This window comes from Haliotis cracherodii, unplaced genomic scaffold (assembly GCF_022045235.1).
Source record: "Haliotis cracherodii isolate W230 unplaced genomic scaffold, xgHalCrac1.p SCAF_17, whole genome shotgun sequence".
Classification (NCBI taxonomy): Eukaryota; Metazoa; Mollusca; class Gastropoda; order Lepetellida; family Haliotidae; genus Haliotis; species Haliotis cracherodii.
In genome coordinates this window covers 13,781,141-13,804,977 of record NW_027266272.1, presented here as the reverse complement: position 1 = coordinate 13,804,977, position 23,837 = coordinate 13,781,141, and the positions used below count along the sequence as shown (strand labels likewise).

Below are 23,837 nucleotides of genomic sequence, written 5' to 3'. Positions count from 1 at the left end.
GAGGTCACTCTAAACGAACGGTGACATCGAAAACAAAAATATGAGGAGTCAGAGAAATGAGACTGCTAATAGTTTTAGTTTTATTGACAGGAGTGGATATCATAAGTCCGTCTGATTCAACAACATTAAGATTCGTGCAAATTGTGAGTATGTCAACGCTATTTGTGGGCTACCTTTTCCGAGCCATGTTCAGTCCCTTCATCACAATCATACTCAGATACTTGTGTGACATAGCTGTCTCATACATCACAGTCTGACAGTAGGGGTGTCGGAAGATCTGGCACAGATACAGGGGATTTTGTTGTCGAGATCTACTGATTTTGTATCATATCGTGTCTGTATTAATCTTTATTAAAAGCCTGGGAGTAGTGCACATTTTTCGGATTTCAATTATCGCCGCGTGAAATCGAACTGACATTGCCAGCTCGACGCTATTGGCTGGAGTTACGAGTTCGCCAACACTTTACCTACCACGGGACCACCGGCGCTATCACGACTAATTAGACATTTTCATCGCGAAACTAGAAACTTGATAACAATCGTACCGAGTCTGTTCAAAAGTAAAATTACATTGAATTAATTCGCTAAAAGTCATAGCTAACACATATCCGAACTCACAACTCGCCCTAACCGTAATCTTACTCAAATGATCGTGAAGGGTGCTTGATTGTTAACGAAATTGTAGGGCGAAGGATAGAGTTGGGAGAAGCCAAATGAGCTGTGCAATGGACACTTAATATAGATTAAGTGTTAAGTGTCCATTCCTGTGCCTGGTAAACTACATTTTTGGTGCCAAAGACAAGACTTAATTGGGCAACAGTGCAGTTTATCGAGCACTACCATCCGCTCTATTACCAGGCTATAGCCTGACTGCTGTCTCGCCTTACCGTTACTGTGCCTCACGCTCCAGTGACTCTTGCTTCATGTTTTAATGAAGTCATTGTTGTAATGAAATCAGCTGTCTATTTATTAAGCATAAAAATGGTTGGAAAGATTGAATCACTAATTGCCTCACGCTTCTCCGACCTAACATACATTGCCTGTGAAGCTACTATGCCTTGGGGCTTTCACTTGTCCCCAGGGTTGATAGAACATGTGTTGCCATTAATCTAATGCATTTTGATGAGCTAATTACTGGGATCCGGGGCACTCTATTACACATACATGATTTTAGATAACCATTTTCACGTACATGTGCACAAACATAAAGGATCGTATACAATGCTGCAAGCGTAATAGTTGTTTTTAAACTTGATAATAAATATGGATTTTCCTTCGTATACACTGTGTTACAATTGTACATGCAAGAAGTAGGTGAGATAGTGAACCCAAACTCACCTTCAATCAGAAAGGGGTAGTCATACCTTAGGAAAAGGTATTGACCTTTTCACAAGTTTGCCATCTTGGATCGAAAACAAGGCTTAGAGAGCATAGCTCCATGCAGTGTGAGTCGCATCAGCTATTAGGGAGGGAACAGACAGCATTTCACTGATGGACATTTCAAACAAACAAAAAATGGTATCCTCTGTATCATAAGGTCCAACTAAAATATGCCTGTAATACACTGGAATTAGCATTTTGCTGTCAGGATCTCGGAAGTGAATCGAAAGGTGCATTTCGAGATACATATTTCAGAAATAGATTATTTTATCATAACCTCATCGGGGTCACGGGTGGCCCAGTCATCTAAGGCGCCGCGATTCGCTGTGCAGAGTTGCGTCCCTTCGGCACGCCAGAAATCTATGATTGTGGGTTCCAATCCCGGTTCGCCACAATTATGTTTCTAGGTTTGTCAGCACCATACCCGTGCTCGTGGGTTTCACCGAAGTGGTAGACGTCTGAGACCTGCCTCACTTCGGGCTTTCCTCCCACATTAAGCTGACACGCCGTGGTATAACTGGAATAATGTTAAAAGCGGCGTTAAACTGAACTCACTCACTCACTCATAACCTCGTCGGCATATAGGTACAATGTCACTGTACATTCAATGACAGAAGTTTTTGTATCGTAAATGAACTGCATAACATGAAACACTTCCGTGTACTTTTGCAAATTTGCTCAGTCAAAGCGTGGCTTGGCGAACTTGAGATCGTCGATCATGTTTATTTCACGTTTCATAGTGGTGTTTGCTGCACAACGCACTATCGTTTTGCTATGAGTCCAGTTGACAAAAGACACTTTTTCTGCTATGATTGTTATCTTAACATATTACGATCTAAATGAAATTAGTTCACAAAATAATTTGTGCGTCAAAATAAATATTCAGAAGGGGCGATAACTCTATTCAGTGTGTACAATGACAGATGATACTTTACTTGTCCTTCAAACATCACTTACTTAACTGATTATTGCCAATTGAGATTGCACCATGCACAACAAAAGTAATAATGTTCGAACTGTTTAAAATAAGTTAAAAGGAAACTAAAAATTGATAAATATAAATAATGCATGAAATTGAAGAAATATAAGAATTGATACAACCACCAATTTCTTCAACACCCTCACCTAATCCTGTATGATGATAGGTAATTGTATATCTAAAGGAAGCTACTAATACATTTATCCTGAATATTTTGAAAATGTCTTTATCAGATATGAGTACAGATTAAATAACAAAGATAAAAAGGAATCAACTTCAATTGGTAATCAAGCCAAGATAAAATATATGTATTGGTACATATCATGCTGATGGAACAATCTGGATTTCTCATATATAACAAAGAAAAACAAACTGAAATTTCCATGTCCTTATTTCTCACAATATAAGTTTTCAAAACTTAGCAAGGACCAAGTGTCTTTGTCAGTCAAAAGCACCTTATTAAATTCCAGGAGAAAATAATTTTCTTGCTTGTAAACAAATTGTACAATGTGCTTTTTTAGTGTCTGATAAATATTGGCTATGTTGTTTTGTGAGTGAATAAAGCTTTTCACTTCCTCATCCTATTTAAGTGAAATATGACAAGAAGCACATTTGTTGATTAAATGAATATGGCTTTTCACTTCCTCGTCCCTTGACAGGATGCAAATTGTAACCAGTGTGTTACTGTCAGCAGAAAGCTCCTCCAGACATCCATCACCGGATACCGGTACTTCCTTGTGTTGACTCGATGGCCTGAAATGAATAATTCAATAATATTGTAATAATATTTCTACTTCAATTTTTTTTTTTATAAACGATGCATATTCACCTTCTCTCAAAATATTGCTTATTTAGAAAACAACATTCTTCTGAAATAGAGAAATTTAAGGAAAATTAATCACAGTGTGTAACATTACATGCTACTTTAAAACAATCTTGAAGGCATCAATTCATCTGATATGTCTAAAACTCAAACAGTATATTCTGTGTAAACAGTAAACTCAACAGATGCATCAATTTAATGACAGTTTACCCACGCAACTACAGCTCTTTATATCAATTTCACACAAAAATTCACTCCTGTTTTAATGAAACACGTTTTGATATTTGTATTACCGGTATGTATTTAATCAGGGTTAGAAACTAACAGTTTTTGTCCACTAGGCCTTATAATTATAACATATAGCAAAACCCTTAAAATGGGCCAATTTCTACTAGTCCTTAGGATACCTTTACTATTGGGCAGTTTGGTAAGGACTACAGGACTAGTGCCAATTTCTAACGCTGATTTAATCATGAAATACTTCGTTTAGTCTGACCATGCTGAAAACATACTTTCACTGGAGTGAAATAAATAAGATTAAAATCAGGTGAAATATCACGTTTTGTCACACCTACAGTCAGTCTGCCTCATTGACACTATGGTTTTCTGAGTAAGGTCATGAAGATCACAAAGAAAATATAAGACTTGAATTTATTGTGTCAAATGAAATGTTTATCTCTTCAGAGTCTTCTTGTGGTTTACTTAAGTTGATATCTTGACTTGAAAATATTAACTTTGTCAGATCACAAGATTAGATAAATTCATGCTATCATCGTTATTTGACGAGGAAAACAAATTTCTTCCATGTATTTATATTTTTTTATTGCTAAAAGCCGCGTTAAACCATACTCACTCACTCACTTTTCTCTTGTCGGTGAGTATATTTAATATTACCAGATGTTTTTATTGATATTGCGACCTTTAAACAATATGAATGTGTACAGTACTTGTTGATGTTCGTCAGTTGATGGAGACAGTGTGAATGAGCAAATGAACTAATTCAACATGTCAGGGATGGAAATTAGAGCTAGCCTTGTTCGACCAATACCAATTTTGTTAAAGGTTGGTTGGTTGGTTTGTTATTTAATGCCGCACTCAGCAATATCCCAGCTATATGACGGCGGTCTGTAAATAATCAAGTCTGGACCAGACAATCCAGTGATTAATATCAGAAGCATTGATCCACGCAATTGAGATGGATGACATGCATCAACCAAGTCAGCGAGCCTGACCACGCGATCCCGTTAGTCGCCTCTACGACAAGCATAGTCACCGTTTACGGCAAGCATGGGTTGCTGAACACCTATTCTACCCCGGATCTTCACGGGTCTTGTTTAAGGTAATCTGAGGGCAAGCAGAATGTCAACCATTTAGGGGTATTGCTATATGTTATCACTATTTGAGCTAGTAGACAGTTTTTGGTTAATTTCCATCCCAGCTTGTTTGTTTGAGTTGATGTACATCAACAAGTCCTAAAATGTTATCAAGTCTTTCAAAGGCATTTAGAAGCGATACACATAAGGAAGAGAATTTATCCACAACTAAGTTGACATCCATAAGTTCTCCTCCTAAAATCTTATATTCTTAATATAACCTGGATGTTAGGAGAGGACATTTCTTCTCTGTTTCAGCTGTTCCGCCATGGTGACCGTAGTCCGACCCATGTGTACCCCACAGACCCCTATCAGGAGGACTCCTGGCCCCAGGGGCTGGGGCAGCTCTCCAAGGTTTGTTCACATCTTCAGATTCATTCTAGAGCCATGCCTCCGCTATTTCAATAATGACATTAGAATTATCTCAAATGGGTGTCATTCAAGTGAATGGTTTCCAACATCAGGGATTTATTTACACCTGCTCCGAGGCCGATATCTGGTCCCAGGTCATCAGCTGGGACGGCTGTCCGTTTGTTTACAGTTTCAGCCTTCATTCTAGCAGCCTGTGCCAAAACCATTTGATCCAACTAGATATTTAGCTTGTCAAAAAAATTTCCACTGGTCCTGAGCATGCTGAGTTTAGTTTATGTTATACGTTGTAGCAGGATCACGAGGGCTACATGGGGTTTTATGTGTCCCTTGTTAGGTTTTATATCAAAAGGTGGAGTCAGTTTTCTGAAATGATTTGTTTTCATGTCAGGGTACAACATCCTACTGTTATGAGAACGTCACATTAACAGGAATTTTATTGGGTCGACTAAGTTAAAGATCTCCTCCACTCTATCTGTGTATAAAATTATGTTTGTCATATAATGTTACAGGTTGGCATGCAGCAGATGTATGAAGTGGGTCAGTTCATCAGAACACGCTACGTAGGCGCTGGCTTCCTGACTGCTAACTACACAAACACAGAGGTGAGTCAGTTCATCAGAACACGCTATGTAGGTGCTGGCTTCCTGACTGCTAGCTACACAAACACAGGTGAGTCAGTTCATCAGAACACGCTACGCAGGTGCTGGCTTCCTGACTGCTAGATACACAAACACAGAGGTGAGTCAGTTCATCAGAACACGCTATGTAGGTGCTGGCTTCCTGACTGCTAACTACACAAACACAGAGGTGAGTCAGTTCATCAGAACACGCTATGTAGGTGCTGGCTTCCTGACTGCTAGATACACAAACACAGAGGTGAGTCAGTTCATCAGAACACGCTACGTAGGTGCTGACTTCCTGACTGCTAACTACACAAACACAGAGGTGAGTCAGTTCATCAGAACACGCTATGTAGGTGCTGGCTTCCTGACTGCTAGATACACAAACACAGAGGTGAGTCAGTTCATCAGAACACGCTACGTAGGTGCTGACTTCCTGACTGCTAGCTACACAAACACAGAGGTGAGTCAGTTCATCAGAACACGCTACGTAGGTGCTGACTTCCTGACTGCTAGCTACACAAACACAGAGGTGAGTCAGTTCATCAGAACACGCTATGTAGGTGCTGACTTCCTGACTGCTAGATACACAAACACAGGGGTGAGTCAGTTCATCAGAACACGCTATGTAGGTGCTGACTTCCTGACTGCTAGCTACACAAACACAGAGGTGAGTCAGTTCATCAGAACATGCTACATAGGTGCTGACTTCCTGACTGCTAGCTACACAAACACAGAGGTGAGTCAGTTCATCAGAACACGCTACGTAGGCGCTGGCTTCCTGACTGCTAACTACACAAACACAGAGGTGAGTCAGTTCATCAGAACATGCTACGCAGGCGCTGGCTTCCTGACTGCTAACTACACAAACACAGAGGTGAGTCAGTTCATCAGAACACGCTACGCAGGCGCTGGCTTCCTGACTGCTAACTACACAAACACAGAGGTGAGTCAGTTCATCAGAACACGCTACGTAGGTGCTGGCTTCCTGACTGCTAACTACACAAACACAGAGGTGAGTCAGTTCATCAGAACACGCTATGTAGGTGCTTGCTTCCTGACTGCTAGCTACACAAACACAGAGGTGAGTCAGTTCATCAGAACACGCTATGTAGGTGCTGGCTTCCTGACTGCTAGCTACACAAACACAGAGGTGAGTCAGTTCATCAGAACACGCTATGTAGGTGCTGGCTTCCTGACTGCTAGCTACACAAACACAGAGGTGAGTCAGTTCATCAGAACACGCTATGTAGGTGCTGGCTTCCTGACTGCTAGCTACACAAACACAGAGGTGAGTCAGTTCATCAGAACTAATAATATGGTATACTTCCAAGGGAGTTCAAAATGAATGCTTGTTTGTTTGTATGTTGTTTAATGCCGCACTCAGCAATATTCCAGCTACATGACGGCGGTCTTTAAATTATCGAGTCTGGACCAGACAATCCAGTCTTTGACATCATGAGCATTGATGTACGTTATGTGGATATGATGAATGCATCAACCGTGTCAGCGAGCCTGACCACCCGATCCCGTTAGTCGCCTCTTACGACAAGCATGGGTTGCGGAAGACCAATTCTAACCTGGGATCTTCATGGGTCTCCAATTGATTTGTTAAACTGACAATAATGTCATGTGCTTCTAGTATGCCCTTTAATAGTGTGGATCCTTGTGTCATGCACATGGCCCATTGACATGATTACTATTATGATTATTATTATGTTCTGTAGATTCGTGTTCAGAGCACAGACATCGACAGAACGTTGATGAGTGCCTACTGTGTTCTCACTGGCCTTTATCCACCAGAGGGCAGTCAAGTTTGGAATGGCACATTACCATGGCAACCAATACCAGTGCACACAGTTCCCCGATCAGAGGATTATGTAAGTGTTGTGTGACAGTCTATATCTAAAGTAAATACTAATTTGTTCATCTTCGGGAGGGGCAGAAGGCTTTGCAATTCACTGTACAGATTTGCATCTCTTTGACGCAGAAGAAACCTATGTTTGTGGTTTCAAGTTCCAGTTCATCACGATTATGTTTCTGGTTTGTCAGCCGCACCTGTGCTCATGGGTTTCACCAAAGTGGTAAAAGTTTAAGACCAGCATCACTTCGGGCTTTCCTCCCGCATCAAGCTGACATGTCGTGATATAACTGGAATACTGTTCAAAGTGGTGTTAAACCCAACTCACTCACTCACTATATCTAAAAGTAAATACTAAAATTGTTCAGCTGCTGTTATGTGGGGCTGACTAGTGTGTCTCTCAAAATCTTGATAGTTAATAGCGCATGTGCCCAGAGAGCGGAAGGTTGGTGGTTTGATGCAAGGCCACATCATACCAAAAGACGTTAAAAGATGGTACTTATTGTTATGCTGCTTGACAGTATCAAGGGCCTAGATCAGTCAGTATACTGTGTCTGAGTACGGTATTCATGTTAAAACTATGCCATAGTATCTCAGTGGGATAGCACTCTAAAACTAGCACTCTAAAACTAGCCTAGGACAGGATCTTGAAGATGCTGTTGCACAATCTGACGATCCTGACATCGGGTGGTGACTTTTGGTCTTCCACTACGTGGTCGGTCATCTGTAGTGTTGGTGGTCTGGTACCCTTGCTGGGGCCTGTATATGGTCCTTACGTGGACTTGAAATGCATTGGCTACTTGTCGGGCGGTTTGTCCAGCTTGCAATCCTCCAAGGGCTTGGCGTTGCTGACTTCTTGTCAATCTTGGCATGTGGTAGCAATTCAATAACAAATGAATGTTATCCGGTCTGAGTGGATTTTTATTGGGCAAGAAATGGGGGAACACATGTACATTTCAATTTGCACGGAACTCACGTGCATCGGCTTACCATGGCCGTTGCCGTGATGTGCTTAGGCGATGGGTTTTATTGTCATCTGCTTTGTTTTTTATCATCAAATTTCATTTTTCCGGATGTTCCTAATGTTAAATTTTAGAAACTTTGACAAACATTACCCAGATATTTAAATGACAACTTTTCATGCAATTTTACTTTGGATGACATGCATGTACTTCGCTATATTAGTGCATGTACTTCGCTATATAAGTGCAATGAACGTGACGTTAACCCCATTTCACCCACATCCCACATCTTCATGTGTTAAAGATACAAAAGGGAATACCATAATGGCATATCATAAAATAGCTTCATACATACAGGTCCCAATATGGCTGAAATAATGCTGATGCATCGTTAAAACTCACTCACTCATATATACAAAATATGTATCCGTGTTAAATGAGTAAACAAGACTGATGAGGTATGACTGATACTGATGTGATTTGCCATTAAATGACGATGATATACCTTGCATTGGCTTGACTGGGATTTATCTTGATGATTTTGACGGTAAAAGCTGCATCTGCTCTGCCCGGCCTATGAGAAGGCGTACGAGGAGATGATGAAGAGTCCCCCCGTGATTCAGATACAGAATGAACACAAGGTAGGTTGACTAACAGTGTTAGTCCACTCGTCTTATAATGATAACATATAGCTAAACCCTTAAAAAGAAGGGGGGGGGGCAGGGGTGGCCCAGTCGTCTAAGGCACCGCGATTCGCTGTGCAGAGTTGCGTCCCTTGGACACACCAGAAACCTATGATTGTGGGTTCGAATCCCGGTTCGCCCCGATTATGTTCCTAGGTTCGTCAGCACCATACCCGTGCTCGTGGGTTTCACCGAAGTGGTAAACGTCTGAGACCTGCATCACTTCGGGCTTTCCTCCCACATTAAGCTGACACGCTGTGATATAACTGGAATACTGTTAAAAGCGTCGTTAAACCCAACTCACTCACTCACTTAAAAGGGCAAACTTCTACCAGTCCTTATGATACCTTAACTAGTGGCCAATTTCTAACACTGGTTGACTGGATCGAATGAGTGAGTGAGTGAATATGGTTTTACGCTGCTTTTAGCAATATTCCAGCAATATCATGGCGGGGGACACCAGAAATGGGCTTCACACATTGTACCCATGTCGGGAATCGAACCCAGGTCTTCGGCGTGACGAGCGAACGCATTAACCACTAGGCTACCCGACCGCCCCGACTGGATCAAGGGTGAGTCTACATTCACATGGTTGTCCAGTTTACATGGTTGTGAAAGCATGTCCATCACTGGCTTTATATGATTGTGATTTCAATTAACATTGTCACAATGTTTAAAAATTTAATATAATTTCAAAGTGTGGGATTCGGAGTTCAAGTCTGGGGACATATTGTTACAATGTAACCATGCCAGTACAGTTCTAACAACCCACTGTCGCTCTAATACAAGTTTCAAATCCCAGTACCGCCTCAGTGGTCTTGTGGTAGAGCCTCCGCCTGGACAGAGGAAGGACCCGGTTCAAACCCCGGCCGTGTCATACCAAAAGATGTAAAAAAATGATACTTGTTGTTACCCTATACTTGTTGTTACCCTGTCTGGTCTGCTCGGAGGCAGTGTACTGTCTGATTTGGGTATTCATGTTGAACTGCGGAATGCTGTCTCAGTGGGCTAGCACTACAAAATCGGCATCAGTCCGGACTTGTAAAAGCAGCCACGCACACTCACACACACATGCATGGATGTCTTATAAAAGTGCAATAATCTTGGACACGACATTGAACCACATTTCACCTCCCCTCACCTTGAATCCCGGTTCTCCTCGATTATGTTTCTAGGTTTGTCAGCACCATATCCGTGATTGGGGTTACACCAAAGGGTAAACGTCCAAGACCTGCATCACTTCGGACTTTAAACCCGCATTAGGCTGACATGCTTTGCTATATCTGGAGTACTGTTCAAAGAGGCGTAAAACCCAACTCTCTCATGCTCTCTAATACAAGGAATTTCAAACCCTGGGGTGAAATGCCCAGGACAGTAATAGGGGAGACAATTAATCTGATATTTGTTTCCACCTTAATGGTAGTTTTCTGTTTATTTAACATATATGTCAGATCAGCTGAAGTGTAACATACCAGATTTACTTATTACATCTGACCAGTTAATTATAGCTTGTTTCTGATCCATCCATCCTTTATGTCCAGGATGTTATAGACTATATCTCCAAGCATGCTGGTCTGAGTGCTACACTTGACAGTCTACTCCTGATAATGGATCCTCTCGTGTGTGAGGTATGTTTAGCAAGTTGCTGCCATTACAATAAAAATATATCATTCTGGTATAGGCTGTTTGGTATGAACTATGGCTGGCTTGCAGACCCAGTATTAAAGGCTGCAGACAAATGTTCTTAAATAGATAAATCTTTCAGAAACTTTTACTAAAATTTCCCTGCATTGATATCTTTACAGAATACATTTAGTTTGTCTCAGTCCTAGTCTCTCATACAGACCCAGAAATAAATATATCCAAAACAGCCCATGCAAGTCTAGATTACTGCAGTTTCTTGGCTCCCTTGTATTATATTTTAAGATCATTTAACAACTGTTTTTTTTGTGTAAAATATGTTTGTTTCAGAGTCGCTGAACCATATTATTTCCCCATGCACCCAGCACTTACAGCATGTACAGCAATGCTATAGACCTAAAATGAAGCAAGTCTAGATTTAACATAGGTTCTGAATCTCCCATTGCACTGCAGCTGGGGCACCTTTCCAATTTAAAAAGAGTTGTTTGTTTCTATCTAGAGTATATATTTTCAGAGACTAAGCGTTAGTCATACAATACAAAGTTCTCTGAGATGTATCTATCTGTTCTAACCTTAATGTCTACCTCCGTGAAGATCCGGGTTAAAATTGGTCTTCAGAAACCCATGCTTGTCATAAGAGGCGACTAACAGGATCGGGTGGTCAGGTTAGCTGAAATAGGTTGATACATGTCATCGTATCCCCATTGCGTGGATCGATGCTCAAGATGTCATGGATTGTCTGGTCCAGACTTGATTATTTACAGACCGCCGTCATATAGCTGGATTATTGCGGAATGCAGCATCAAACAACAAACAAACAAACAAACAAACAAACAAAACGTGTGCATGTGTGGATAGTTATCTAGATTTCCACCATGTTCATATTATTTTCATGCAGGGACATTTATGGCAATCTACATTAGCAGATATTTGAATTTGTTTAAGCATGAGATAGACATATTGATAAGGCAGAATTCTTACACTTTGACTTTGAAGATGCCATTAAAACTTATCAGTGATGTTTGATATGTCCAGCAAATACACTTGAAGCCCTATCCATCATGGCTGACAGTAAACGACACTGCAGAGAAAATCCTCCAGCTGTTGGATCTGAAAGGCCAACTGAGGACAAAGACACCCGAACTTGTTCGCATCAGGGGAGGTAAGTCAGTCTTTCAGACTATGAGAAAAATATGAAATTATTATCTCTTGCCACGAAGTGAGTTCGTGAGTGAGTTGGGTTTAAATGCTGTTTTTAACATTATTCCAGTTATATCACGGTGTGTCAGCTTAATGTGGGAGGAAAGCCCGAAGTGATGCAGGTCTCAGATGTTTAACACTTTGGTGAAATCCACGAGCACGGGTATGGTGCTGACAAACCTTGAAACATAATCAGGGCGAACCGGGATTCAAACCCACAATCATAGGTTTCCGGCGTGCCCAAGGGATGCAACTCTGCATAGCGAATAGCGGCGCCTTAGACGAGGGGGCCAACCGTGCCCCCTGCCGCGAAGTGGAAGGGGGTTATAAGAATGGGTACTGTCGGTCGATCCTTCCTTTTCATCTGTCTGTCAGGTTTTGTTTCCAGAACAGAACTCATAAACCATGAAAGATAGCCGAAACAAATTTTGCACATAGCTGGGTCTAGTGGTGAACTGGTGCCTTTTGATATTTTGGGATTTTAAGAATTTTTATTTTTTGAGTTTCCATGGCAATGACTTTAACGTAATGAAAATGATGGTAGTGGTCGTTTCAGGAGCAGATCTTGGAAACTGTAAATATTTCTTGCCTTGCACAAAACCGGACTTGTCAATTTGGTGGGGGATATCTATGTACTGGACTTTATTAACCGTTATATAATCTGATCGCTTGTGAGATGCTGGTGCAATAATTGGCTTGGGCAGAATCAGTACGTCTAAAGTCAGGTGTCATGATGTCATATGAAAACAGGACCTGTAGTGCCCTCAAATTATCAAATTACAGTCATCTCCACATTTTTTGATCAGATGATGGCCATTTTATGATAATTCTATCAATATTTGCTTTTGAGTGCAATATAGTACTTCTGACGTAGTTACAGGAAGCTTGCCTCATATTCTTCCAAATGTGATGGTATATTTTCCCATTATGATTTGGCCATTGCCAATATGGTCATAGAAATTATAGTTTTGACATATGAAAGTATTTGTTGCTACTGTTTTTCATACAGTGATTTCACTGTGCAGACGTCCCTTGGGCAGAAACCTATGATTGTTTGTTCGAATCCTGGTTCGTCCCAATTAGGTTCTCGGTTTCTAGGTTTGTCAGCACCATACCCATACTCATGGGTTTCACCAATGAGACCTGCATCACTTTGGGCTCTCCTCTTTCATTACACGCTGTGGTGTAACTGGAATACTTTGGGCTTTCCTTCCACATTTAGCTGACACGCCGTGATATAACTGAATAGTGTAAAAAGCATGTTTAACTCAACTCACTCAAAGCAGTGATAAACCAAACATACTCATTCCTTCTGACATTGATAGCCATAGCGTAAAGCTCTGCTTATTTCAAAATATTTTACTGCTCCCATCATGTTGGTTACATTCGTTCTTTTTATTGTTGTCCCCCGCCGCGCGAAAGCGCGAAGCGGGGGAAATAGTATTCACGACCGTCCGTCCGTACGTCCGTCCGTACGTCCGTCCGTACGTCCCATCTGTTTGTTGCCGCGATATCTCAAGAACTAAACACTGGATTGTCTTCATATTTGGAACGGTGGTGTATATACAGACTCCGCAGACACCAGTCGGTTTTGGTGACCTTGACCCCATTTTCAAGGTCACAGCAGGCAAATCTGCTTTTGGAGTTGGAAAACGGTGTTGCCGCAATATCTCAAGAACTAATCGCTGGATTGTCTTCATAGTTGGTACTATGGTGTATATACAGGCGGGGGACATTTCGTCACTTTGTGACAAATACTTGTTTTACTTGACGTCACTCTCCACCTTCGTCATTTCTGCTGTTCCTGCAACAATCAACCTTATGCAATATTTGAATGCTAAGAGTTAACTCCATTCACTCCCCTTCAAGCGCACATGCTGACATTTCACTGATATAGTATTAGGCTAAGGGCAGTGAAAAACTACATCGAATCACTTTAGGGGAACGAACAGAAGATTGATAACAAACTTGGTCGATGTAAATATAAAAATTGCAATAAAACTTCAGTTTGAACATAATTAATCAAATGGGTAACTCTATATAACCAGATAGTGTAATAACAGGATTAACTTGCATTCTTTGGCAAATGCCACCTTCCTCACTTTTTCTCAAAAGTTGGATGAGAATCTATTATTAAGTTATTATATACAACACAAATTAATAGAAACGTGGAAGACATCATCATAATTTTACAACAAATATATTATGGTAAAGGTCATAAAATATTATTTTTGTATTTAATCCAGAATGATTTTTATTCACTGATATCCTAATTAGTTCTGATGAAAATTGATTTTTTTATTATTTTGAAAATGAGTAAATCATTTCATCAAAATTATCTGTTGTTTGGCAGAGAAAGTTGTCCAAACATTATGTCTTTCAAATGTACATTTCAGGGAACACCTTAACATGATGTTTTTCACTTGAAATATTCAATGTTTTTTCGAAAATTTGTAAAAAGATCAGAAAGAAATGTTAAAAATATATTTTAGCATTGCTGCATGCACAAATAATGGTCAAGTGTTAAAATCTACTTTTAGTTTATTATAGCACTGTTTAACCGAGATGCATGTACTGTAAGATGTAGGGATATGAAGTGTGGTCAACAAGAATTAATAAGGTAATGATTCTAGTGATACTTTCTGATAAATATGTAAAGGGTTTGACAGCTAATTAGTCAATTCCCCAAAACCTCGCAAGTAAATCATCAAATCTCGCACAGTCTCGCACGAAGGTTGCCAAAGAGCCCTGAGGACCGTCCCTCTGTATATGGTCTCTGGCTAGCGTTATAGAACTGGCATTAGTCCGGACCAGTACAAGCAGCCACATACACACACATGCATCGCTATTTAATGCAATAGTCCTGATCACGATGTTAATCCCCGTTTCTCATCACCTGTCCGTCTACATCCAATCTCATTAAAATCAGATGTTAGTTCTCGCTATCGCTAAACAAAGATCTGATGATATCCCATTATGGGTCACGTCAGCACGACCTTTCATCCAACCAATCAGAGTGTTGCTTACCAGATCCTGAAAGTGACAGTCGGAATGTGTTTTCTAGTCATGCAACCTCGAAATATTTAACAGAGGGTATTCCGAACGACAGTTACAGGTTTTATGATTATATCCATTCCAGAATGTTGTTTTGGTCAGTTTTAAAAATATGTTTCGAAGCATAGTCGTCAGTTTGAAACAAGTGCCGTAAAGCTCGAGATAGCTGCCTTCTGATTGGCAACTGTCGATTTCTTGTCAGTCATTTCATTGGTCGGTCAATGTTTGCGAAAGGTCGTTCTGGTGTGACCTGTAATGGCATGTCCTCAGATCTTTGGTTAGCGGTAGCGAAAACTAAGATCTGATTTTAATGAGATTGGTCTACATCTGCTGGTATTGACTCAGACCATCTTCCTGTGCCCACAGGTCCACTGCTTGGAAGAATAATACAGAATATGAAAGACCAGATCACTAATAAATTGACAAAGAAAGCCCTTCTCTTCTCCGCAGTGAGTTTTCACTTTTTGCATTTATTGAGAAATGTTTGAATCACTTTGAAATCATGGACTGTAAACATAAGCTTTATCTTTCTGTAACTTGATAAACAATGGAGCCAAACTATATGTGTGTGTTTCCAGGGTCCTTGACTGGGAGAGATATGACAATCGGTATTGGGAGAAATGATACAGGTCATGTGGGGATTGTGAGAATATGTGGGAAATACCCACCTGTGCATATAATGGACTTGTCCAAAGTTGCAGAAGTTGGATTCTATTGAGGGAGTCATCATTATTTAAATAGGGGTTAATAGTTTTAAAGCTTGTACATTTTATCAACATCCTGAAAGAGGCTGTACATAATGTTGATGTTTCATGTAATGAGACTCATGGTCGTAGCTTTTTGTACAATAAAACACTGCAGGGAGAAAAGAACCATGAGTGGCTAAAAAACTGCAGGGAGAATAAACCATGAAAGGCTGTGAAGTGTTTTATTGTACGATAAACAATGACCACAAGTCGTTTATTTCTTAATGATACTGTTTCCAAGAACCTAGGCTAATATTTAGTGTTTTGTTAAAAGAAAGTTTCTCATCCCTGTATCACCATCATGGTATTGTCTGTATTTTGTGCCACCAGCTGAACTTTGACATGCTTCAATATTGATGAATCAGTCATTGAAATAAAATAAGAACAAAAACTAAACCTGACATAATATACCTATTATTGGATATGTTGAAATGGAAACACACATATATGTTTAGGGTGGAGCTTAATGCCAAGCTCTGAAAATCTTTAAAGAACATAAATTGACTTCTGTCTGTTCTCCCTTTCAGCATGACTCCACAATCGAAGCCTTTCTTAGTACCATGAATGCATTCAATGGTCTCTACATCCCCTACGCAGCCAGTGTCTATGTGGAACTACACGTCATCAATGATGCTCCTGTTGTGAAGGTGTTGTACAGAAATGACACCACTGCTGAACCCTATGTGCTCAAATTAAAAGGTAATGGACAAACTTCTATCATAACTTTCTGTGATAGGGTAAGGTTATAAGAACGTGAAAGTTTTCTTGATCCAGCAATCATGGTAAAGTTTGATACTTTGGTACTTTGATAAGCTTGAAACGTCTTTCTATTACATTAATTCTTGTGTGAACTTGAAGATCCGGGGTAGAATAGGTCTTCAGCAACCCATGCTTACGTTAAAAGGTGACTATGCTTGTTGTAAGAGATGACTAACAGGATTGGGTTGTCAGGCTCTCTGACTTGGTTGATGCATATCATTGTATCCCAATTGCGTGGATCGATGGTCATAATGTCAATCACTGGATTGTCTGGTCCAGACTCGATTATTTACAGACCACCATCATATAGCTGTAATATTGCTGAGTGCTGTGTTAAACAACTAACAAACAAACAAAAATTCTTGTGCAACATTTGGATGTCTAAATCCTGTTATGTGATTGGATTTGAATGTTGGAGCCCTGTTATGTGATTGGATTTGAATGTTTGAGTCCTGTTATGTGATTGGATTTGAATGTTTGAGTCCTGTAATGTGATTGGATTTGAATGTCTGAGTCCTGTTATGTGATTGGATTTGAATGTTTGAGTCCTGTAATGTGATTGTATTTGAATGTTTGAGCCCTGCTATGTGATTGGATTTGAATTTTTGAGCCCTGCTATAACGGTGTTAGAACCTACACCGAAACGTCGCTCTTAATTGTAATAAAGAAGTTGTTCATCCATAAATTCTTATCCTTACTTAGTACTCCACCTTCTAAATGCCTATCAAAGAAGTCCTGTTATGTGATTGGATTTGAATGTTTGAGTCCTGTAATGTGATTGGATTTGAATGTTTGAGTCCTGTTATGTGATTGGATTTGAATGTTTGAGTCCTGTAATGTGATTGGATTTGAATGTTTGAGTCCTGTTATGTGATTGGATTTGAATGTTTGAGTCCTTTTAGGTGATTGGATTTGAATGTTTGAATCCTGTTATGTGATTGGATTTGAATGTTTGAGTTTTGTCATGTGATTGGATTTGAATGTTTGAATCCTGTTATGTGATTGGATTTGAATGTCTGAGTCCTTTTAGGTGATTGGATTTGAATGTTTGAGCCCTGTTATGTCATAGGATTTGATGCCTAAGTCATATTATGTGATTGGATTTGAATGTTTGAGTCCTTTTATGTGATTGGATTTGAATGTTTGAATCCTGTTATGTGATTGGATTTGAATGTTTGAGTCCTGTTATGTGATTGGATTTGAATGTTTGAATCCTGTTATGTGATTGGATTTGAATGTTTGAGTCTTGTTATGTGATTGGATTTGAATGTTTGAGTCCTGTTATGTTAGTTGATGTGAATGTTTGAGTCTTGTTATGTGATTGGATTTGAATGTTTGAGTCCTTTTATGTTAGTTGATTTGAATGTTTGAGCCCTGTTATGTGATTGGATTTGAATGTTTGAGTCCTGTTATGTGATTGGATTTGAATGTTTGAGTCCTGTTATGTTAGTTGATGTGAATGTTTGAGTCCTGTTATGTGATTTGATTTGAATGTTTGAGTTTTGTCATGTGATTTGATTTGAATGTTTGAGTTTTGTTATGTGATTGGATTTGAATGTTTGAGTCAAACACCACGCCACTAAACCAAAGATGTTAACCCCTTTGAGCAAGCTTACAAGGTAAGGTTGTCATCTGTGGGATGACACGTCACCAGTGTTCGAAATAAGCACCTGTCTGTTGGCCTGTGGCAGTAGATCTTGTGCCTGGCCCGTAGTTTCAAAGTTATATGGGTCCTTATGGCCTGCAGTAAATTTACAGGTATATTTAATGTCACAATAAGCTGCAGCTTCTTTGAATGAGAGCCTGGAGAGTTGAGTGAGTGCCTGGAGAGTTGAGTGAGGGCCTGGAGAGTTCTGTGGGGGCCTGGAGAGTTGAGTCATAGCCTGGAGAGTTGAGTCAGAGCCTGGAGAGTTGAGTCAGAGCCTGGAGAGTTGAGTCAGAGCCTGGAGAGTTGAGTCAGGGCCTGGACAATTCAGTCAGGGCCTGAAAAGTTCAGTCAGGGCTTGCAGCTCTAACATCTGTGGGTCCTGATGCTAGCCTGGCTCCTAGCCCTGCTACATGGACCTTTGCCTCAAGGTATTACCTTTCCTGCTGATGATGTCCACTGTTTAAGCTACATGGGGGATTAGAAAAGGTCCTCAGTAACCTATGCTTGTCCCACAGCGACGTAATGGATTGGGTAGTCAAGCCAGGTGACTTGGCTGATAGCATGTCAATATGCTCATACAACATGGGCTGTTGCTCATAATATCAATCACTGGTTTGTCTGCTGGGCACTTCATTATTGACAGACCGTCATCATACATCTGGAACCCTATGGAACTCTCTTCTTCTCTCCATAAAATCAGCTGAGACAACTTCCGAAAGCTCTTAAAGACACATAGACTTCAAGAAAACAAAGAGACAAGACCTCTTTTATTCCCTTAGACTCCTTTATAACAGCACCACTTAGCAGCTCTGAAGTTGAAGCCAGGTGTTTTTTAAATCAATTATTATTGATTATTATATCTGGGTACGGAGTTAAAAAAATAAATGTTTATACTTCAGGTTGCGGTGACCACTGCACTGTGTCGGAACTGGAACAACTGACTCAGCATATGATACCAGATGATCCCATGGCCACCTGTGAGGGGGACACACACAGTACACACCGGGATCATGTGTCAGGTAGGGTATTCTAGGATTGCCACTAGTGAGGGGACACATAAAGGGAGTATGTGTCAGGTAGGTTATTCTGGGATTGCCACATGTGAGGGGGACACACACAGGGATCATGTGTCAGGTAGGGTATTCTAGGATTGCCACATGTGAGGGGGACACACACAGGGAGCATGTGTCAGGTAGGGTATTCTAGGATTGCCACATGTGAGGGGGACACACACAGGGAGCATGTGTCAGGTAGGGTATTCTGGGATTGCCACATGTGAGGGGGACACACACAGGGAGCATGTGTCAGGTAGGGTATTCTAGGATTGCCACATGTGAGGGGGACACACAAAGGGAGCATGTGTCAGGTAGGGTATTCTAGGATTGCCACAAGTGAGGGGGACACACACAGTACACACAGGGAGCATGTGTCAGGTAGGGTATTCTAGGATTGCCACAAGTGAGGGGGACACACACAGTACACACAGGGAGCATGTGTCAGGTAGGGTATTCTAGGATTGCCACAAGTGAGGGGGACACACACAGGGAGCATGTGTCAGGTAGGGTATTCTAGGATTGCCACAAGTGAGGGGGACACACACAGGGAGCATGTGTCAGGTAGGGTATTCTAGGATTGCCACAAGTGAGGGGGACACACACAGGGAGCATGTGTCAGGTAGGGTATTCTAGGATTGCCACAAGTGAGGGGGACACACACAGGGAGCATGTGTCAGGTAGGGTATTCTAGGATTGCCACATGTGAGGGGGACACACACAGTACACACAGGGAGCATGTGTCAGGTAGGGTATTCTAGGATTGCCACATGTGAGGGGGACACACACAGTACACACAGGGAGCATGTGTCAGGTAGGGTATTCTAGGATTGCCACATGTGAGGGGGACACACACAGGGAGCATGTGTCAGGTAGGGTATTCTAGGATTGCCACATGTGAGGGGGACACATACAGTACACACAGGGAGCATGTGTCAGGTAGGGTATTCTAGGATTGCCACATGTGAGGGGGACACACAAAGGGAGCATGTGTCAGGTAGGGTATTCTAGGATTGCCACCTGTGAGGGGGACACACACAGTACACACAGGGAGCATGTGTCAGGTAGGGTATTCTAGGATTGCCACAAGTGAGGGGGACACACACAGTACACACAGGGAGCATGTGTCAGGTAGGGTATTCTAGGATTGCCACCTGTGAGGGGGACACACACAGTACACACAGGGAGCATGTGTCAGGTAGGGTATTCTAGGATTGCCACATGTGAGGGGGACACACACAGTACACACAGGGAGCATGTGTCAGGTAGGGTATTCTAGGATTGCCACAAGTGAGGGGGACACACACAGTACACACAGGGAGCATGTGTCAGGTAGGGTATTCCAGGATTGCCACATGTGAGGGGGACACACACAGTACACACAGGGAGCATGTGTCAGGTAGGGTATTCTGGGATTGCCACATGTGAGGGGGACACACACAGGGATCATGTGTCAGGTAGGGTATTCTAGGATTGCCACATGTGAGGGGGACACATACAGTACACACAGGGAGCATGTGTCAGGTAGGGTATTCTAGGATTGCCACATGTGAGGGGGACACACAAAGGGAGCATGTGTCAGGTAGGGTATTCTAGGATTGCCACCTGTGAGGGGGACACACACAGTACACACAGGGAGCATGTGTCAGGTAGGGTATTCCAGGATTGCCACATGTGAGGGGGACACACACAGTACACACAGGGAGCATGTGTCAGGTAGGGTATTCTAGGATTGCCACATGTGAGGGGGACACACACAGTACACACAGGGAGAATGTGTCAGGTAGGGTATTCTGGGATTGCCACATGTGAGGGGGACACACACAGGGATCATGTGTCAGGTAGGGTATTCTAGGATTGCCACATGTGAGGGGGACACATACAGTACACACAGGGAGCATGTGTCAGGTAGGGTATTCTAGGATTGCCACATGTGAGGGGGACACACACAGTACACACAGGGAGAATGTGTCAGGTAGGGTATTCTGGGATTGCCACATGTGAGGGGGACACACACAGGGAGCATGTGTCAGGTAGGGTATTCTAGGATTGCCACATGTGAGGGGGACACACACAGGGAGCATGTGTCAGGTAGGGTATTCTAGGATTGCCACATGTGAGGGGGACACACACAGTACACACAGGGAGCATGTGTCAGGTAGGGTATTCTAGGATTGCTGTTTGATGTAGGAGGTGAGGAACGCATATACTTTGTGGATAGCCAGCAGGGTGTCTTGCTTCTATGAAAGCTTGTGGACCTCCTCAGAGGCTGATATTTTACCCCAGATCTGCAGTATTTGTTTGTAAATATTCTCAAATAGGAATTAAAAAGATTGTATTTCATATTAATATAGTTATAACTCATATGATGCTTGGTAGAGGAGAGCCTTCTGTTCATCACGCAGAAGTCCTGGGTTCGATTCCCGACATGGGTTCAATGTGTGAAGCCCATTTCTGGTGTCCCCCGCCGTGATATTGCTGTAATAGTGCTAAAAGCGGCGTAAAACGATACTCACTCACTCACTGTTGGAGGAGACTTGTATTCCACTGGTAACAGGACCTAAAGGATGATGCGTCATTGAACATGATGGTATTGATTGCAATATTAAAATGCTGTGTAAAAATACCTGAAGAAAATTAAAACTTTTGAGAAAAATAACAAATGCTTTCAAAATGTTCCTGGCAAGATCACTGAGTTTGGAATCCTAAATTCATCCCTGCTACATCGTCGTTCCCTCGTCTGTCCAACAGGAGCAACAATAGCTGTAGCTGTCCTCATCCCGGTACTCCTGGCAGTATTCCTGGCCATCCTGGCAGTGAGGTTTATGCAAGAGAGGAAGAGACAGGCTTTGTACCGATACCGACCAGTAAACGAACACTTGTGACTAGCACGATGGCGGATCTGTCGGATCAGAAACATTCCACTTTTTATCAAATCTTGTTTTTTGCAAGTTGCAAGATGTTTTCCTCGCAAAAAATTCAAATGATATGAGACTCCCTTTTTTCATATACTAGATCTGATACAGTTGTATTATTTTCTGATTCAGTGATTCAGAGCTGCTTGACCCAAGATTCAATATTAAGTGTTTTTCATCTATATATACAATACATATCACCTTTGGGGGATCATCTTCCCGAGGCAAAGGTGTTCACTGACTGTTAAAGTCCAGTTTCCACCCTTGCCGAACTCAGCTGGAATTTCCAGGCTCAATCGTGGTGCCTCCAGTGGCTATTACAAGTTATATCCCTTCTATGTCCCTCCTATTGCCCAATCAGATTCAACCTCTCATATCATTTGCATTTGCTTGTAACAAAATGGCGAAAAATCCATGTTGTTTTTTAACCCGGTGCCTAGTTGGTCACGCAAGTTTGATAGGACTATGCATAGACTCATTAGTCCAAAATGTAACTCCGGAATACCAGCCTAGTTCGGCAAGGGTGAAAACTGGACTTTTGAAGTCAGTTAACTCCCTTGCCTGAGGAAAATGTTGGTTGATTCCCATGTCATCTTCCAGACCAGACCAGTATGTTTACTTGTCTTTCAGTTAAGCCATCCAATCCATTTGGGGATAAATTGTAAAACAAGTAACAGGGCTCAATTTGAAAAATGCAACCTAATATTCATGTCCACTTTCATATTCATACACTTTATATTAAGACTTGTTTATGCATCCATGTTTCAACTTTTATAAATTTTTGTTACCAGGGTGCAACCTGATTTTGTCTGGTGTAATTAGCTTTTTATGTCTACATGCATCTGAAATTGAGCCCTGAGTAATAAACTTTGTCTAGTCTGAATCGAGCCCTGAGTAATAAACTTTGTCTAGCCTGAATCTAGCCCTGAGTAATAAACTTTGTCTAGTCTGAATCTAGCCCTGAGTAATAAACTTTGTCTAGCCTGAATCTAGACCTGAGTAATAAACTTTGTCTAGCCTGAATCTAGCCCTGAGTTATAAACTTTGTCTAGCCTGAATCGAGCCCTGAGTAATAAACTTTGTCTAGTCTGAATCGAGCCCTGAGTAATAAACTTTGTCCAGCCTGGATCGAGCCCTGAGTAAGAAACTTTGTCCAGCCTGAATCGAGCCCTGAGTAAGAAACTTTGTCTAGCCTAAATGTGCCATGTTTAGGAAGAGGTTTAACATTAATACCTTGTCAACAGTAGCTTGGTGGAGGAACTTCATTCTAATCATGTAGATGGGTTGTAGATTGAAACTCTGACATTCTACATTAACATCATGAAGGTAATAAGTCCCCCCAAAACCAAAAGGCCGTTTCTGGTTTCCATGCCAACCTTCACCTAGAGCCCTGAACCTGTGTTTTTCCTCGTTTCTCGAGTTGCACCACAGCCAGAAGATGAATTATGATAAGAATATTGAAATATATTTTATTAAGGCCTTGCAGACAACTGTCAACCTTAGAGCATAAAAAAACGGAGAATATTCTTTTTGCTTTTATTTTTCTGATTTCGAGAGGCATGGAAAGCCTTTCGTCTTCCCTCTCAGACATTATCCATCGTTACCATTGCTGACCACTACCATTGTAGAAATGACCTCCATTTCGAAGCTGAAAGGGACTCAGGTGTTTCAGTGTCACAGATTAAGCATGGAGGGCAATGGGTCCTTGTATTGACCCCAAGTTATCAAGTCAGAGGGTCCCTAGATTCAAGTACTATAACAGCAAACCC

The 23,837-nt window shown here is 41.4% G+C and overlaps 1 protein-coding gene across 1 annotated transcript; it reads left to right on the top strand.

Annotated features, from left to right (window-relative positions):
• The first annotated feature begins 26 nt into the window (after positions 1-26).
• On the top strand, positions 27-22,194 carry LOC139464420 (prostatic acid phosphatase-like). The gene is made up of 11 exons (XM_071245953.1): positions 27-143; positions 4,814-4,909; positions 5,437-5,529; positions 7,275-7,427; positions 8,925-9,011; positions 10,595-10,681; positions 11,730-11,856; positions 15,315-15,397; positions 16,222-16,393; positions 19,001-19,120; positions 21,905-22,194. The coding sequence occupies exons 1-11, from the start codon at positions 57-59 to the stop codon at positions 22,036-22,038; spliced, it is 1,239 nt and encodes a 412-aa protein (XP_071102054.1). The 5' UTR covers positions 27-56; the 3' UTR covers positions 22,039-22,194.
• Positions 22,195-23,837: the final 1,643 nt, after the last annotated feature.

What these genes read in the sequence shown, in the direction of transcription:
- LOC139464420 (XM_071245953.1), top strand. Translation starts at nt 57, where the DNA reads ATGAGACTGCTAATAGTTTTAGTTTTATTGACAGGAGTGGATATCATA. An exon ending in CATTAAGATTCGTGCAAATT is followed by an intron (nt 144 to 4,813) that starts GTGAGTATGTCA and finishes TCTCTGTTTCAG; the next exon opens with CTGTTCCGCCATGGTGACCG. An exon ending in TGGATCCTCTCGTGTGTGAG is followed by an intron (nt 10,682 to 11,729) that starts GTATGTTTAGCA and finishes TGATATGTCCAG; the next exon opens with CAAATACACTTGAAGCCCTA.